Source organism: Tetrahymena thermophila (genome assembly GCF_000189635.1).
Source record: "Tetrahymena thermophila SB210 genomic scaffold scf_8254564, whole genome shotgun sequence".
NCBI lineage: Eukaryota > Ciliophora > Oligohymenophorea > Hymenostomatida > Tetrahymenidae > Tetrahymena > Tetrahymena thermophila.
The window spans coordinates 100,142-117,062 of record NW_002476335.1 but is presented as its reverse complement, the minus strand read 5'-3'; the positions used below and the strand labels follow the sequence as shown (position 1 = coordinate 117,062).

The following is a 16,921-nucleotide window of genomic DNA, read 5'->3' as shown; positions in this document are numbered from 1 at the left end:
TCATTAATTGATTAATTACTTCTTAATTTAAATTATTTAATAATTAGCTAAAATCATGCTGGCAATAGATATATATATCTAAATAAATATATTATATCAAAGTTATTGTATATTTTCTTAAATACTTCTAACATCGGTTTTACATTTTTCTAACTCAATATCTAAATGCAAAATTTTGTAGAAATTTTGAATTACCTAATATATTTGGTAATTATAAAATTTAAATATTTAATTTAAAGTAAATTACTTGATTATTAGTAATATTTTTCATATTTTCTTGCATCATTTAATCTATTTCGTCTTGATCTTCGTCTGTTAATTCTTTTTCACACTTTTATAAATAAATATAATTAAATATAATCTAATATTTGATTGAAATTCTTACATTTAATTTATCTTTAAAGAACTGCAAAATCACATTAAACTTTTATTCACCAAGAACTTTATGGCATTCTGAAACTTTTATATCTAAAAGAGTCTAAAGTTCATTTTGTCTTTTTAGTCTTGCTTAAAGCTTTTACTAAATTTTCTGCTTAATATCTCTTTTATTTTATGAGGAAACATCTGTTGAAGTAGATTATTCGTAAGATTATTCTTCATATTCATCCTATTCATACTTGTTTTTACTATATTACTCTGCAGCTTACTATTCATATTCGTTTTCTTAGTCATCTTCATACTCATCATCTTCCTCATCTTTTTACCAATCATTTTAATCTGGAATAGATTAAATATCTTAATCGTCATCTTAGTTATTTTCACTTTAATCTTAGTCATCCTCATCATCTTCTTCTTAATAATATTAATCATCTTCTTCCTCCTTTTATTCTTCTTCTTCTTCCTCATCATAATCTTAATTATTATCATCTTCTTCATCAGCTCCACCCATATCATCAGGTAAATCCAACTAGCCACGATTAATAGTTTGGCTTTTAAAATATTCATCTCCAAGCTTATTATCATCTTCTTCTTCTTCAGAGCATTATTATTATTGTTCACTATTATCTAATTAAATTTTATTATTCCAATCTTTTAATTCTTTAGCTTTAGGGACAGGAATAAATTCGAATTATGTGTTTTCCAAATTTTATTTTTTATCTGATTTTTTAATATTTTATTTACTCTTTTTATCATCGTCTGAAGAGGAACAAAACTCCTTATCAATAAAGCTATCATTTACAATTTATTAGATATTTTATTTATTTTGTTTTTGTAACTCTTTTTCATATTTTTCCGTAATTTCTTTATCCACAAAAGGTTTATTATAGTGCAGCTTTTCTTTTAACTAACCTGTGTGAGGTCTATTTAAATCTTAATTTAAAACAGCATTTTACATATCCTTATCTTCTTATGTTTATTTTTGAAGACTGCTAGCGCTCTGTACGCTAATATGCTTATTAGGACTATCTTCAAAAGAACTATCAAAGCTTTCAACTGATGGTAATTTTCCTTATTCTGGTCTATTAAGTCTCTTTTGCTCAACGATTCTTTAGTCATTTTATGATTTTGATGTCTAGTTAGACATAACTGATCCTCTTTGAGAAGAAATTTTAGAGGTATTTTCTTCAAATCCTGAGTTTGCAATATTTCTAAGATCATTTACAGTTGGCTTGTATGGTTGTGCTGATTTAGGTGCATTTCTTTACTTGTGGACATTATCAGGTAAGTTATAAACTTCTTGTCTGTCTTAATCTTATTCATAACCTTTTAATTAATTAATTACTAAATTAGTATTTGATTTTTAGCAAAATTTTATTGTTTTATACTGAAATCTGAAGGTCTTCCATCCTTTGATTGTCTGACATCCTATTTAAAAATAATTATTTTTTTTTAAATTGTTCTTTCATAGTATATCTTACTTTATACCCATAGCTTAAAGGGTTTTTGGCAATATTTCCAAGACCAGTAGGAGCTCCTTTTCTAATTCTTTAAATATTCTTTCTATCGTCTTCTTTTGGTTTGATAGACTCTTTTCTTTCAGAAATGATTTCTTTTTTCTTTTCAACTTATTGCTATTTAATTTAAAATAGCATATAAAAAAATTATTTATTTTTACAATTTTAAAATACATACTTTTTGGTAACCAAATTGAGAAGGAAGCTGTTGTTGAACTTATTATACCTATTTATTGAAATTGTTAGGCATTTAATTTCCAAACAGCTACTTTTTGCTATCTGATTGCTTTGGTGAAGTTCTTTCAACCTTACTTACTTGCTACTATTAAGAAACTTGATTTACTCTAGGATCAAATCCATTTTATCTAATTTTAAATTCGTTTTTGATTTAGTCTTCCTTTTCTTTTACTAATTATTATTGCTGAGACAAAGCTGCTGCAGCTGCCTTTTCCTATTTCTACTTTTCGAGTTCTTTTTTTTTTCTTAACTCTTCTTCCTCTTTTTTCTTTTCAGCCTCTTTTTTCTTTTTTTCTAATAATTTTCTTTCTTCATCTTTTTTCATTTACTCTTCTCTCTTTTTTTACATCTAGAGAACTTACTCTGTATTTTTTTATCTTTCTAGTTCTTATTTTTGTAACAGTTTGAATTATTCCTCCTTTTTATATAATTCTTAGATTCTGTCTTTATACTTCTTATCATTGTTTTATATTTGTTATAAATTCTATTAAATTAGTTTTTGTTCTACTTTTTTATTTAAATCCCTTTCATCTTATTGCATTTTTTTTATTAAATCATCTTTGGCTTTTTATTATGCAGCAGCTTAAACATTATGAGAGGAAGGGCTGTGGCTTATTGGTTTATTTTGATTATTTGGATTGAGGAGAGCATTATTTTTTTCTCTTTATTTATCTATAAGATCTAAAAATAAAATTAAACATTATATAATAGCTTAATGAGAACATAAAAAGTAATCAAAATTTTTATTTCTTACTTTTATTTGATGAAGGAGTTGAAGGTACTGTAGTAGGCACGCTTACTGATCCTTCTTTTTTCTATTAATAATTTAATTCTTTTTATTTCACTTTTGTGTAGTCTAGCTCAATCCCTAATTAGCTTGCTTTTCCTAATACAACTGGTTTAATTTTTATAATACAGATATATAATTTATGCTTTTAACAAATAAAATGGAATAATTACTTTAAGTTTACAAAATATCTCTTGCGTTTGGTCTTTTCTTATAATCTTTACATAAACACATATCAACCATGCTTACTAAATCTTTCGAATAACTTGTAGGTATTGGATTATATTTGCCTCTTATGATTCTTAAAACTAAAGCTCCTTAATTCTGTGCTTCAAAAGGGTGACGATAAGTGCACAATTCATACAAAACGCATCCTAAACTCCAAATATCAGATTTTTCATTGTATGGTTTTTCTTCACACATTTCTGGTGATAAATAAAAAGGTGTTCCTACCATAGTACTGGCAAAATTTCCTTGATCAGACAATACTTTTGCAACTCCCAAATCACCAATACGTAAACTATCATCTTTATTCAAAAAAATATTCATTGCCTTTATATCACGGTGCAATATTTTTTTCCTATGAATATAATCTAGCCCCATACAAGACATAATGAAATACTTCCATATTTTCATTTCTTATAATGGCCTTCCTAGTTAGCTTTTAATAAAAGAAGATAGATCACCGCTATCGCAATATTCCATTACAATGCATAACAAATTTTTATCAACGAAGGAATCATAATATTTAACTACATATGGGTTATTCAACTTTGAGAGAATGTGAACCTCATTAATTGCATCCTGTTTCATTCTGCTATTCATTTTACTGATGTTTATTTACTTCATGACATACACATTTCCATCTACAACTCTTTTTACTTTATACACTACACCAAAACTACCCTATCCTAATTTTCCTAATGTATCAAAATCTTTTAGGGTAGAAGAAGATCCATTATTAAGCATCTTATTTGTTAAGTGAGTTTCTCAAATTAATCTGTTTATTAATATCTTCTAAGAACTTAGCAAGTTCTATGCTTAAATTGAAGAATCTCTCTATCTATCTATTTTTTTACCTATACTTGAAATATCTACAACCAATAAGTGTAAATATAATCTAAATGAATTTTTTAATTAATTAAAATTTTTTTGAATTAATAAATATTCTTTTAAACTATTACACAAATTAATTATTAAAAATAATGATGATTATATTAATAACAATAATCTTTGAATTTCATTTATTTATTTATTTTTTAAATTAAAAAATGTTTTCAAGTTACCTCAAATTAAATTTTAGAAATGATTTTCTTGCACAAAAGCTAACTAAACTAAATAAAGTTTTTATTTATTTATATTAACATTTATATGTTTTTAAGAATATTAGTTTTTTAATTGTAAACTGTAATTTCTCATTTTTAAAGACCTAAAAACTTAAGATTAATGAATGAAATTTTAAAAAATTATCATTCATATTGATCATTTTTTATCACTGGGGTCTCGTTTGGCTACATGTTATAGAGCTATATATAAAAATAATATTTAAAAATAAAGAAAATATAATATTAAAAATCTTCTTAAAATATCATAAATTATCATTATGAATTAAATTGTAAAATATTAGTTAAATTGTTGATGTAAGTTAAATAATTAAAATTTATTAGATTAAAATATGTTTTAAATTGTAAAAATAATAGATAAATTGTTGATATAAATTAAATAGTCAATATTACTTTAAATTAAAATATAAATTAAATTGTTGATATAAATTTAAATAGTTAATAATGTTTTAAATTAAAATATAAATTAAATTGTTAATAGTAATTAAGTTAAAATGTAAATTAAATTGAAATAATATTAAAATTTTAAACTCTTCCCGAAAAGAGGCTATTAAGTAAATTGTTAATAGTAATTTAAATTAAAAATATTAATTAAATTAAAATATAAATTAAATGATTGATCTACTTTATTTTAAAGATTTTACTATTATTACATAAAACCATTTACAGTTTTTATATTTTTGATATTATATATAATGCTTTAGAATATTAATACCCTTGAAAACTAAGAGCTACTTTAATAATATATGTTAGAAAATAAATAATATATAAAAAAGCTTTAAATATCTGAGAATTAAATATAAAATACTAATTATGATATTAAAGGTATGTTTAACGTTGAGTTTGTAGATAACTTTTGAAATAAAATTTTTAATATTAATTATACATTTTTAATGATTGATTATTTAAAAGAAGCTATTTATATTTATTGAACTAATGTTTTAATAAAATATTTTGTCTATTAACATAATTATATGATAACAATGAAATATATTGGAAAAAAAAGTTATAAGCGAATATTTTTAAATCATAAATTAATTAATGTGTTAATACTTGTAAATACACTAAATACAAATAATTATGACTTAAATCTAGAATGAATATATATTTGTATTTTTCTTTGAGCAAAATGAATGTTATATATCCTCACATTTTCTTCCACATGTATTGTATTATCGATGCCACAACAAACAAACAAAATATTTTCAATATGATCTTTAATCTACTCAAGAAAATATTCACTTTTGAATTTTTTCTCTATAATTCCTCACGTTCTTTTAGTATTTCTTTTGAATCCTTTATATAGTTTTATAATTCTTTAAGTCTCCATTAATATTCAATCTTAATTTCTTCATTAACCTTTATTTATTTTAATTTTTCTAAATTTTATTCATCTTTTTCAATGCTTTCCTTCATTATTTTAATATTTTCACTTGATTCAAATGGAAATATAATCTTAGGTATATTTAAATAAGGAATTTGATTCAATAAATTTTATTCTTCATTCATTTTTATTTGTCTTTTTTTCACCTTTCTTTATCTTATATTTAAATTTTATCTCTAATATAAAATTTATTTTTATATTGATTTTAGTATGGGTTATACTGATTTCATTTGAAATTTACACGACAAGTATAAATGAATTCATAGAATCTGTGATGAATTTATTTAGAGAAGAATAAATTAATTGAAGATAAAATATCATTATTTTGAAATTGTGAAGATATATAACATTCATTTTGCTCAAAGAAAAATGCAAATATATATTCATTCTAGATTTAAGTCATAATTATTTGTATTTAGTGTATTTACAAGTATTAACACATTAAATTAATGGTTGATAGTTTTTATATATATTAAATAAAATATTTTGTCATCTTTACAATTAAAATTAAATCCATGTATTTAAAGTAATATTTTATTTTACAATATTTTTTTTACCAGACTTTTAGTCTACCAATAAACATTTACAATTAAATTAAATAAATGTATTAAATAAATCAAATAAATAAATAAATTTTAGTAATATATTAAATTAAAATAATTTACTATCTTTACAATTAAGATAATATTTAGATTTAAATTAATTTATATGTTTTATTAAATTTAAGTGTTTAATTAAATAGAAAGAATTAAATAAATGTTAGTAATACATTAAATTAAAATAATTTGCTATCTTTACAATTAAGATAATATTTAGATTTAAGTTAATTTATATGTTTAATTAAATAGAAAGAATTAAATAAATAACTTAATATAAAATCATTAATTCTTTTACATTAACTTTAAAATTAATTAATTTACCTTATCATCATCATTTTATTTATATTTTAATTATAAATCTTTTACTTTTTAATCATAATTTGGTAATTTTAAATTATGATTATAATCTTTCATAGATTATTAAATCAAATCATCTAAAAATTAACTAAAACCTTATCTTTTTTATTATTCTAAATATAACATTACTTCGTTTTAAATTTATATCTTTTCTGTTAAAATATTAATTTATCTATTTAATGTTTAATCATAATCAATTTATTTATCACTCAAACTTTAATTAGAATAATATATTATAATTCAATTTAATATTTACAAAATATTTTTAGTGAGGAGACTTAAATAGCATTAAAAACTATTTGAAGGTCAAATTTTTTCTAAAATGATATTTGAAATAAGAATGGATAAATATTCCAAAAAAATTAGTTTAATTAGATTTAAAACAACAAAAAAATATTCAAATTATATTATTTTTACTTTTCTCTCAATACTCAATTAATTTATTTATTTTTTATATCTCTTAATAATCATAAGAATTTAGATCAAGATAATTTTAATCGGCTATTTATTTAAGCATGTTCAAATTAATAGTTGAATAAGGTTAAATACTTCTTCTTCTAAATCAAGGATATTATATTCTTTAGCAATTTTTTGAAGATCTAAGAGATAAGCTATTGCTTTAGCATTTTCTTAATTTAAAATACATACTTTAACCAAATTATTATATGTTTTAATTAATTATTCCAAATTAAGTTAATTGGAATAAATTAAATTTATATATATAATCTATTGATTATATAAATCAAATTATTCAATTTAATCCTAAGTTAAATTTTAATACTAATAATTACTATCTTATTCTTAATTATGTTGATAATTATTTTGAATTGAGTCTTCTTTTTAATCTTCAACTTCCATTTATTCATCTACTTTTTGATGATAATAAGCCTATTATTAATTATAAATATTTTATTAATTTTAAACATCTATTTAATTGCTTTCATGAACTTAATAATTATTATCTATTTATTATACTTAAGTTCCATTGCTCTAATATTAAATTAATTAATTATTATTAGAAATAATATCACTATTTTGTTATTATTATTAGTTTAATTAAAAAAATTAATTATAATTCTCCTTTGTTTATTATTAATTTGTCTAATTATTATTTAACATATTTTAATCTATGTTTTGATAATTATAACCTTGTTATTAATTATAATTATTTTATTAATTTTAAACATCCATTTAATTGTTTTCATGAACTTAATAATTTTAATTGACTATTTTTTAATCTTAAGTTCCATTGGTGTGTTATTAAATAAATTAATTATTATTAGAAAGAATATCATTGTTATGCTATTATTAGTGTTATTAATTCTCATATTAAAAAATGGCATTCGCTTATTATTAATTTGGCTAATTATTATTGAATACATTTTAATTATTTTAATGTTCTAATTATAAATTAGGATTCATTTGTTTGTTTTCGATTTGCTATTAAAAGTATTAATTAGGTTACTAATAATTTGCTTAATTTACAAGAAAATTATTTTATTCTTATTATTTTGGCTGTTAAAAATTGAGATTGAATGAGTTATGTCCAACCTGATTTTTCTTTGGAGAGTTTTAATTTTCTTATTAATCGAAATTATTAAATGAATTCTAAGATTAAATTTGTTATATTGTATTATTATTGTTGAATTATTTAAAATCATTATTTAAATGTATATTCACTAAGGGATCTGCTTAAATTATTTGATTTTATTGTTTTTCAGGTGAATGTTAATTCATATTGTCAAGCTATTAGTGGTTGTTAGTGTACATTTAATTTTATTGCTCTCTATTTTAAATTTAATAACTAAATGTATTTTAAGGATTCTATTCAATAGATTCTTTCTGATTTTAAGATTTTTACTCTTGATCTTAATTTGAGAGGTTTCCCTATCTAAAATTTTAGTTACTAATTTAAACCTTTTCAATATGTTTAATAGAGCTTTAGTTTTAATTAAAATTTTATTATCCTTCTTAATTTTAATTTGTATCATTATTGTTATTATTGTTGAATGTTTACTAGAAAGAATTTTATTAATTAAAAGTATTTTGTTATTAAAAATTTGGTTATTGGCATTAATTTTCTTATTATTTTGTAATTATTTATTTGTTATTCATTAATTTTTAGTTTCTTTCAGAATAATTATGTGAATTAATTTTATTTTATTATTCAAAATCCTTATTTAAAGGTATTTACACTTAGGGATTTGCTTAAATTATGTGATTTTAGTGTTTTTCAGGTGAATATTAATTCATATTGTCAAACTATTTGTTGTTGTTAGAATATATTTAATTTTATTGCTCTCTATTAAATTTATTTTAAAGTTGCTATTCAATAGATTCTTTTTGATTTTAAGATTTTTACTCTTGATCTTAATTTGAGAGGTTTCCCTATCTAAAATTTTGGTTACTAATTTAAACATTTTCAATGTGTTTAATAGAGCTTTAGTTTTAATTAAAATTTTATTATCCTTCTTAATTTTAATTTGTATCATTATTGTTATTATTGTTGAATGTTTACTAGAAAGAATTTTATTAATTAAAAGTATTTTGTTATTAAAAATTTGGTTATTGGCATTAATTTTCTTATTATTTTGTAATTATTTATTTGTTATTCATTAATTTTTAGTTTCTTTCAGAATAATTATGTGAATTAATTTTATTTTATTATTCAAAATCCTTATTTAAAGGTATTTACACTTAGGGATTTGCTTAAATTATGTGATTTTAGTGTTTTTCAGGTGAATATTAATTCATATTGTCAAACTATTTGTTGTTGTTAGAATATATTTAATTTTATTGCTCTCTATTAAATTTATTTTAAAGTTGCTATTCAATAGATTCTTTTTGATTTTAAGATTTTTACTCTTGATCTTAATTTGAGAGGTTTCCCTATCTAAAATTTTGGTTACTAATTTAAACATTTTCAATGTGTTTAATAGAGCTTTAGTTTTAATTAAAATTTTATTATCCATCTTAATTTTAGTTTACTGCTTAATCATTTTTGTAACTTTTATTTTAAAATTAGTTTGCACTATTTTATTGAATTAAATTATTAGGCAATCTAGATTCTTATTCATTTTAGCTGAATTTCTGTTCATCATTTTTATTTTCGAAGATTAAATTTTGTTATCTTATGTTTTAATTTTATTACTTTTAAATAAAATCTACAATTTAATGCTTTATCTATTCAGTATTAGATATTGTTTCAATATCATTCTTTTGTGAAAAAGAATTATATATTTTGCTTTTAACTATATCCTTTTCATATAATTAACAAAATTAATTATTAAATGCTATATGGCTATTATTATCATAATATGATAGAATATTTTAATTATTTGATTAATTTATATTTTTCAATCCGCTATACTATTATGAAGATATGTTTATTTATTAGATATTCATATTATTTTATTAGTTATTATTTTGAAATAAATTTTGATTGATGAAATTGCTGGAAGGCTATTCTTATGAATTGAGTGAGTTTTCTTCATTTAATTAAGAATTTTCCGAATTTAGGTTTTACTATTTTTAAAAATAAGGTTTTTGCTTTTCATTAATCTAACTGCTAATCCCTATTTATGAGTTAAACTTAGAATTAGCATCTTAGAGATTAGATTGTTAAATATTACTTTAATGTATTCCCATTTAATGAGAATTAAATTCAAATGTGCCAATCTTTTTGCTTTAATCATTTAAAATGTTTTATTGCTAAAATTGCTAAGCTCCTTAACTATTGTTATACATTTTTGATATATCTTATTAATTACTTCCGCTTAAATTTTAATCTATCTTTATAAACTATTTACTTTTTTTTGAAGAAATTTGTTTTATTTGTTTGTTTTTAAAATAAATTATAAATTTATTAATCTAAAAGTGAGTTATTAGAATATGTAAAAATTCTTATTTTTTATACTAATTATTTGATAGATAGGTACTTAAGTAGTAAAGAAATAAATAAATAACAAATAATATCAATTATATATATATATAATGTATTTATCTTTTAATTAAACTCATTTCTTCTTTGCAAGATATTTCGGATTAAATAAGTTTGAAGGATCTTATTTTATTGCCCATAACCTTTATGCCTTCTCTTCAAGTTTACCACCTGCTTTTATTCCTAATCTGGTTAATTCGTGCTTTAAGTGTGCATCTCCTAATTTAATTAAATCATCTGTAGATTTAATTTAATCTAATTCAATAATATCGAATTCCTTTATTTCACCAATAGCAATTAATTTATTTTTATCGATATTTGATTATTTTTATTAACTATTTTATGAATCACTTAATTTATTTTCATCTACAGAATCTAAATTCTGTGTACTGATTTCTTCTTATTTTAAATCACTCTTTGTAAATGGCAATTAATAAACTTTTTCTTCTTATTTTTCGCTTTTATTGTCTGACTCTTCAGAGTTAATAGAGTTAATGAACTCTTATTTTATTTCGCCTTCTATGGGACTTTCAGGGTTTTAATCGCTTTTCTTCAGTTTTTTTGGTATCTTAAATCCGTCTTCATCTTTTTCATATTCTTCTTATTATTCTTATGAAGGTTTATTCTTATTCTATTTTTACTTTTTTATCCCAAGTAAAACAGAACTCGATATAGATTCCTCTACTTTTTCAATTCTGTCTTTGTAATCATTGTTCATTATTTGATATCCAAAATTTTGATTTCCTTACTCTTTTTGCATATCTTTAAACTCTTTTAACTCTTTGTCAACTTATTCTTATTCTTATTTTTGCTTTTTGAAAAATTCAACTAGCTTTTTTTCATTGTTAACATCTCTCATTCTTCTTCCCTAAAGATCTCTCGATAAATCCCAATCAGTAATCTTTTTTTATGCCCTTGCATCTTTTTTCAATTACGAACCAAAACCTCCCTTACCACCTCTAATTCTCATTAGAACTCTGAGGATAGAGTTATGTTCTAAACTGCATGCTAACTAAATATTACTCTATACTTGTTTACCATTTAAAATAAATCTAAAATCATTAACAAATTAATGATTAAGTTTAAGACTCTAGGTAATAAATAGTAATATTGATTAGATGCTAACTTCTTATGAATCTTAATATCTAAATATTTGAGTTTTTTCTGTAAAAGGGTTTTCAACTAATAGTTATTTCATTTTGTGTTTTCCTATAATATAAATTTTGTTTGATATCAATAATTATATTTATAATAACAATAATCAATTATTTTTCAAATATAAATTAATTAATTAACTCTATTGTCTATTAAAAAAGTTAATGTATTGATTTATATAAATAAATATATGTGAGTTAACTTTAACACATAAATAAGGGAGTGGAAAAAAAAAGAGAGCAAAATTATTAATAACTTTTTTAAATTCAAAATGATTTTATATTAAAGAAATAAAGATTTCATTAAATAAATAATAAATATTTTATTTGAGATATTATATTAAACCCTTAAAAATAAATATAAAAATTAGTCATAAAGTGTTACTGAATTTATAAGAATACTTAATAAATATTATTTATTTTTCAATATTTTTCGTAAGACAAATTATTTATATTTTAATTCATTAGTTATTTTAATTATTTTTATTATTTTGACAGTTGCTATTCTTAGTATGGCGGAAAGCACCACACAACTCACACTATTTTTATTGTCTTTTTTATTTTTCTGCTCCTTATTAATCCTATTCTTATTTACCTAGATTATTATTAGGGATATTCTTTTATGGGCATTAGCTAGCCAAATGTCCTATTATTATATTTTTAAAAAATATTTATTTCAATAAAGATTAAGAATACCAAAATTTTACCTTATTAATCACATTTAGTGCAAGTGTAGTTATTTAAATTTTGTAATTAGCTTGTTCCTTAATTGTTTGATTACCAATTATTATTACTATTTTGGGTTGCATTAGAATTAAAGTTTTTATAATTACTGTTAAAAGTGTTGCTAGTGTTTTACTTATTAAAAGAAGTATATTACTAATTTCCACTTTTAAAGCTTGCATTTTTAGTTGGACAGTTATTGCTTGTATGACCAGGTTATTTACATGTGTAACATGTAAAATTTTATTAATAATTACTCTTGTTATTGTTATTGTTATTGTTGTTGTTTTGAAATGCAGCATTTTTAGGTGAATACTATCTATTATTATTTCGTTAATTCTAGAAATTATTTTTGTTATAGTTATTCTAGAAGCTTGTGTTGGAATTTTAGTTCTTATTAGCTTTTGACTAATTAGCTTCTTTGAAAGTAAATCCTACTTCCTTCAAACTACTATTGCATCCTGGATACACACAAATATTATCTTATCTGCAAAAAGTGTCATATTAACCCCCTTCTTCGAATTTTACCTCTACTAATAGACTTTTTCTGTTATTTTCTTTGCAAGATTAGCATTCTTAACTTGTTGGGAAAATCTATTAAAAATGAAAATTATTACAAATAAAGTTTAAAAGGGAAGTTTACTTATAAAATATCTTTTGGTAAAAATACAGACCAGTCGCAATCTGGGTATTTAGTACATCCTATAAATTGTTTTTTATCTTTTTTGGTCTCTCTTATTTAAATAGGAGAGTTGCAACATGGGCAATTGTAAAGAGAAATATTTTTGAGACCTCCAGAAAGGCTACAATTTTTATTGATGCACTTATAGCAAGGCATAGAAGTTTTTTTAAAATTAGAATCTTCAGAATTTGCATTTGAGTTCTCTATATCTTATTCATATGGAGGGTTATTGTAGCAAGAAGGGCATATATTATAACTAATTCCTTTATCAGTGGTAACTTCTAATACCTAAAAATTACATAACGGGCATCTTTCATTTCTAAAGTTTAGATTTCCATTTTTTGGTATGGAGTAGCTTTTGTTACATGGATTGCAGACCAATTATCTTTAGTAATCATTAGTTTGTAGTTCCATTATTTTTTAGCACTTTCCACATTCACTTCCAGGCTAAATATTACTATTATTGAGAGTGGAAGCACTGTTTTCTTGTTCTTTTAGCTGCTCGCCTACAGATTTGATGAAAAGTTATTTATTTTGCTCAACTGTTTTATAAATTGATTTCATCTCTTCCATAATTTATGTTATGATAGCTTCTCTTGTAGTCTTTCCTTCAGCTACATCTGACATTAATCTTTCCATCTTTGCTCTTAAGTCTGGCTTACTTAAAGTTAAGCCTAATTGATCATAGGCGTGGCATAGAGCTAATCCAAGTGGTGTGGGAGTAAACATAAGATGTTAATTCTTAACTGCATATCCTCTTTTTTAAATAGTAAGGATATGGTCGTGCATGGTAGCATCAGTTCCAATACCATTTTTATTCATCATATCAATAAGTTCTGATTCAGTAAGGGGTTTTGGAGGAGTTGTTTTTCCCTCTTATAGCAGAATCTTTTAGGGAATAATCACTTATCCAGGTTAAAGTGGAGGCACAATAGAGTCGTTCCATTTTTCATAAGTCCAAATTTCTAAATAATTTTTCTCTATAAAAAAAATAAAATTAAAACTGATTCAATAAATTAAATAAACTTTACCTTTAACAACTAAACCATCAATATTAAAACTTTCATCATTGAATTTAACTTCAACTTCTGTTTTAGCACCAACTGCGTCTTTACCGCAAGATGCTAAGAAATGTCTTGTTATAAATTCATAAACCTTCCACTCTTCAGGTTTTAATTAATTTTTATTTGCAAGCTTAATAGGATGAATAGGAGGATGTGCCTTATCATCTTATTTACCAGCACGAGGTCTCTAAAAATTTCCTTAATCTATCAGATTCGATGAATAGAATCCCCATTCGTCTGATTGTTTTTGGTTTCTAACTAAATCCATTAACTAACCATTTTAAAATGTGTCAGGATATTTATTTGTTTCAGTTCTTGGATAACTGATATAACCACTCTAATAGAGCTGTTCTGCAGTATGCATTATTTTTTCTGAAGCCATTCTCAGTATCCTACAGCCTTATAACAAAATAATTATTAAAAAAAATTAGCAATCATGAAAATAAAAAATTAAAACCCTATTTTGTTAAATCAACTGTAGTCAAAGGATAAGGTCTTATTTTAGTTGTATCTCTTTCATTTTTCTTGACAACAATACCTTTAGGATCATACTCACCATCTTCATTCTAAGTGCAATTCAAATAGAAAACAGATGCAATAGCTTAGTCAAATAATCTCCCTCTACTCCACTTTAAATCAACAGTCAAAGTTTTGTTATTATCTTTCCTTTTATAATAAATGTATAACTAGAACTATAAATTTTCAACCAAAATTAAATTTATATTTTTACCATTAATATGAAGGCTGAATATACCAAAACTTCTCATCTTAAAATTTCAAAATTTAATTGTAGCGATCTACAACAAAACCTAAAGTAGGAAATTAGCAAGGTCCATAACTTTTTTATAAAATAATTCTCTTTAGTTATTATTAATATTACAAAGTTTATAAATTATTTTTATTACCTGATAACTTCCTTTTTGTCTTTTAAGCTTTAAAAATTATTTTTTAAATTGAGTGTTTAGAACACCGTAAATGCAGAACCAATTCTTAAATCTATTTCCATTCTCGATTCTACTGCCTCTGAAAGTTCCTTTCTAGGATCTCTTAAATTATTAATTGCATTTGTAACATTTAACCTATCTAAAGAAGAAAACCATGCCCTCTTAATTAATAAATTTTTATTGATTTCTCTGCAAATATCTATGACCTATCATTTTTGAAGATTAAAAAGTGTCTTCCTTTATATTAATTTTACTTCATAAGCTATAGCTTCTCCTTCACGATCACAATCCAACCAAAGAATAAGAGTGTCAACTTATCGTGCCCATTTTATTAAATTTCTTTATATGCTGATTTTATCACTTTCCACAAATTTTAAAATTTCAGATGATTAATCCAATAGTACTGAAGGGTTAAAAGATTTCCAATTTTTGAATTTATCATCGAATTTTTATGAAATTAAGTGCCCTGTTACTGAAGTGAATAACATATTAACTTATTCTTATTTCAGTTTATATTCAAACTAAAATACAGGATTATACTTTGATTCACTATCTAAAGTTTTTTAAGATCCATTTCCTAATACTCTTGATATTTCCTTAGCTACAGAAGGCTTTTCAGCTACGTTTAAAATTTATTTCATTGATGCTTTTCTTAAATATTTTTGATATATAAATTGGTATTTATTTTCTAATCTAATTAATTGTTAGTTTCTAGTTTTTTTAAAATTATTTAGTTTAATTAGTATATTGATATATTCGTTTTGTTTGAAATATTAACCTTTTCGCGTACTTTCTTTTAAATAAAACACTGATCTTTAGTAGAATTATAATAGTAATTATATGAACATTTATTAAAAAACAACAAAAATTCTTTTTATTTATAAAAAAAAAAAAATCAATTTTTATGAAAAATATTTTATATTTATGTATATGTCAAATCAAATAAATAAATAAATTTATGTAATATGTAGCATTTTATTTTTAGTAAATTTAACAAAGCTGTCCAAAAATTTCAAAACTTTAAATATTTTGTTAAAACTAAATCTAATTTATTGAGAATTATTAAACAAAATAACCTGAAGCTTTTAATTCAGATATTATTTAATTTTCAAGAATTTAAAATAAAATAAATATAATCTCATAAATTAGTTTATTAAACAATAACTATTAAAAATTATGAAAATATTCTGAAATTTATTGAACTTCCAAAATATTTAAAATTCCACATTAAAAATACTTTTAAAGTTTATGTATAATTTTAAATAAAGAGGTATATTTGTATAATAATCATTTTAAAAAATAATTCAAACTTATATTTTGTCCAAAAAAAAATTCTAGAAATTATTTGTAATAATTTAAAATTTACAGTTTTAGAAAGAAAAAATTTATTTTGTTTATTTTAGAATGTAAATACTGAAAAAATCCACTCGCTTTTAGGAAAATTTTAATTTAAATATTAAAATTAAAGATATTTCATAATAGGGAATGTAATTATAAATATGTGATATGATGATAATAAGAATGTTTTTTAAAAATAGGATTAATATAAATAGGCTTTAACTAATTTTAAGCTTACACTTTTAAAAAAGGAATTTAATTATTTTAAAAAGTTATTTCTTACACTTAATTTTTACAATTTTTATGTGGATAATATTATTAATTATTCAAAATATAAAACTTGACTGAAATTATCTTAAATACTTTTATCAACTTGAAAATTTACATGGTTTTATCAAATTGAAATTTGTGTAATCAGATTAATATTTTTTTGTTTTAATATTAAAAATATATTTGATATAAATATTAAAGATA

General features: G+C 21.8%; 6 protein-coding genes across 6 annotated transcripts; 1 reads left to right on the top strand and 5 right to left on the bottom strand. All coding sequences in view use genetic code 6, as the record gives it.

Moving 5' to 3' along the window:
- Positions 1-96: 96 nt before the first annotated feature.
- TTHERM_00216171 (plant dual-specificity MAP kinase kinase family domain protein) lies at positions 97-3,888 on the bottom strand (the record flags this gene model as incomplete). The annotated part of the gene is made up of 8 exons (XM_001470848.2): positions 97-195; positions 248-331; positions 386-1,704; positions 1,767-1,806; positions 1,860-2,012; positions 2,074-2,813; positions 2,887-3,027; positions 3,093-3,888. The coding sequence occupies 8 exons, from the start codon at positions 3,886-3,888 to the stop codon at positions 97-99; spliced, it is 3,372 nt and encodes a 1,123-aa protein (XP_001470898.2).
- Positions 3,889-5,408: 1,520 nt separating this feature from the next.
- Positions 5,409-5,876, bottom strand: TTHERM_000216170 (transmembrane protein, putative; the record flags this gene model as incomplete). Its single annotated transcript, XM_012798721.1, has 1 exon — positions 5,409-5,876. One exon carries the CDS (start codon positions 5,874-5,876, stop codon positions 5,409-5,411), a length of 468 nt encoding a protein of 155 aa, XP_012654175.1.
- Positions 5,877-7,478: 1,602 nt separating this feature from the next.
- On the top strand, positions 7,479-8,141 carry TTHERM_000216169 (transmembrane protein, putative; the record flags this gene model as incomplete). Its single annotated transcript, XM_012798720.1, has 1 exon — positions 7,479-8,141. The coding sequence occupies one exon, from the start codon at positions 7,479-7,481 to the stop codon at positions 8,139-8,141; it is 663 nt and encodes a 220-aa protein (XP_012654174.1).
- Positions 8,142-9,352: 1,211 nt separating this feature from the next.
- TTHERM_000216168 (hypothetical protein) lies at positions 9,353-9,916 on the bottom strand (the record flags this gene model as incomplete). The annotated part of the gene is made up of 1 exon (XM_012798719.1): positions 9,353-9,916. One exon carries the CDS (start codon positions 9,914-9,916, stop codon positions 9,353-9,355), a length of 564 nt encoding a protein of 187 aa, XP_012654173.1.
- A 702-nt stretch (positions 9,917-10,618) lies between these two features.
- TTHERM_00216150 (telomere stability/silencing protein) lies at positions 10,619-11,740 on the bottom strand (the record flags this gene model as incomplete). Its single annotated transcript, XM_001020485.3, has 1 exon — positions 10,619-11,740. The coding sequence occupies one exon, from the start codon at positions 11,738-11,740 to the stop codon at positions 10,619-10,621; it is 1,122 nt and encodes a 373-aa protein (XP_001020485.1).
- Positions 11,741-12,157: 417 nt separating this feature from the next.
- On the bottom strand, positions 12,158-15,846 carry TTHERM_00216140 (DNA topoisomerase; the record flags this gene model as incomplete). The annotated part of the gene is made up of 8 exons (XM_001020484.2): positions 15,364-15,846; positions 15,071-15,315; positions 14,896-15,003; positions 14,623-14,831; positions 14,133-14,564; positions 13,063-14,081; positions 12,404-13,013; positions 12,158-12,342 (listed from the first exon to the last, which is right to left on the bottom strand). The coding sequence occupies exons 1-8, from the start codon at positions 15,748-15,750 to the stop codon at positions 12,158-12,160; spliced, it is 3,195 nt and encodes a 1,064-aa protein (XP_001020484.2). The 5' UTR covers positions 15,751-15,846.
- Positions 15,847-16,921: the final 1,075 nt, after the last annotated feature.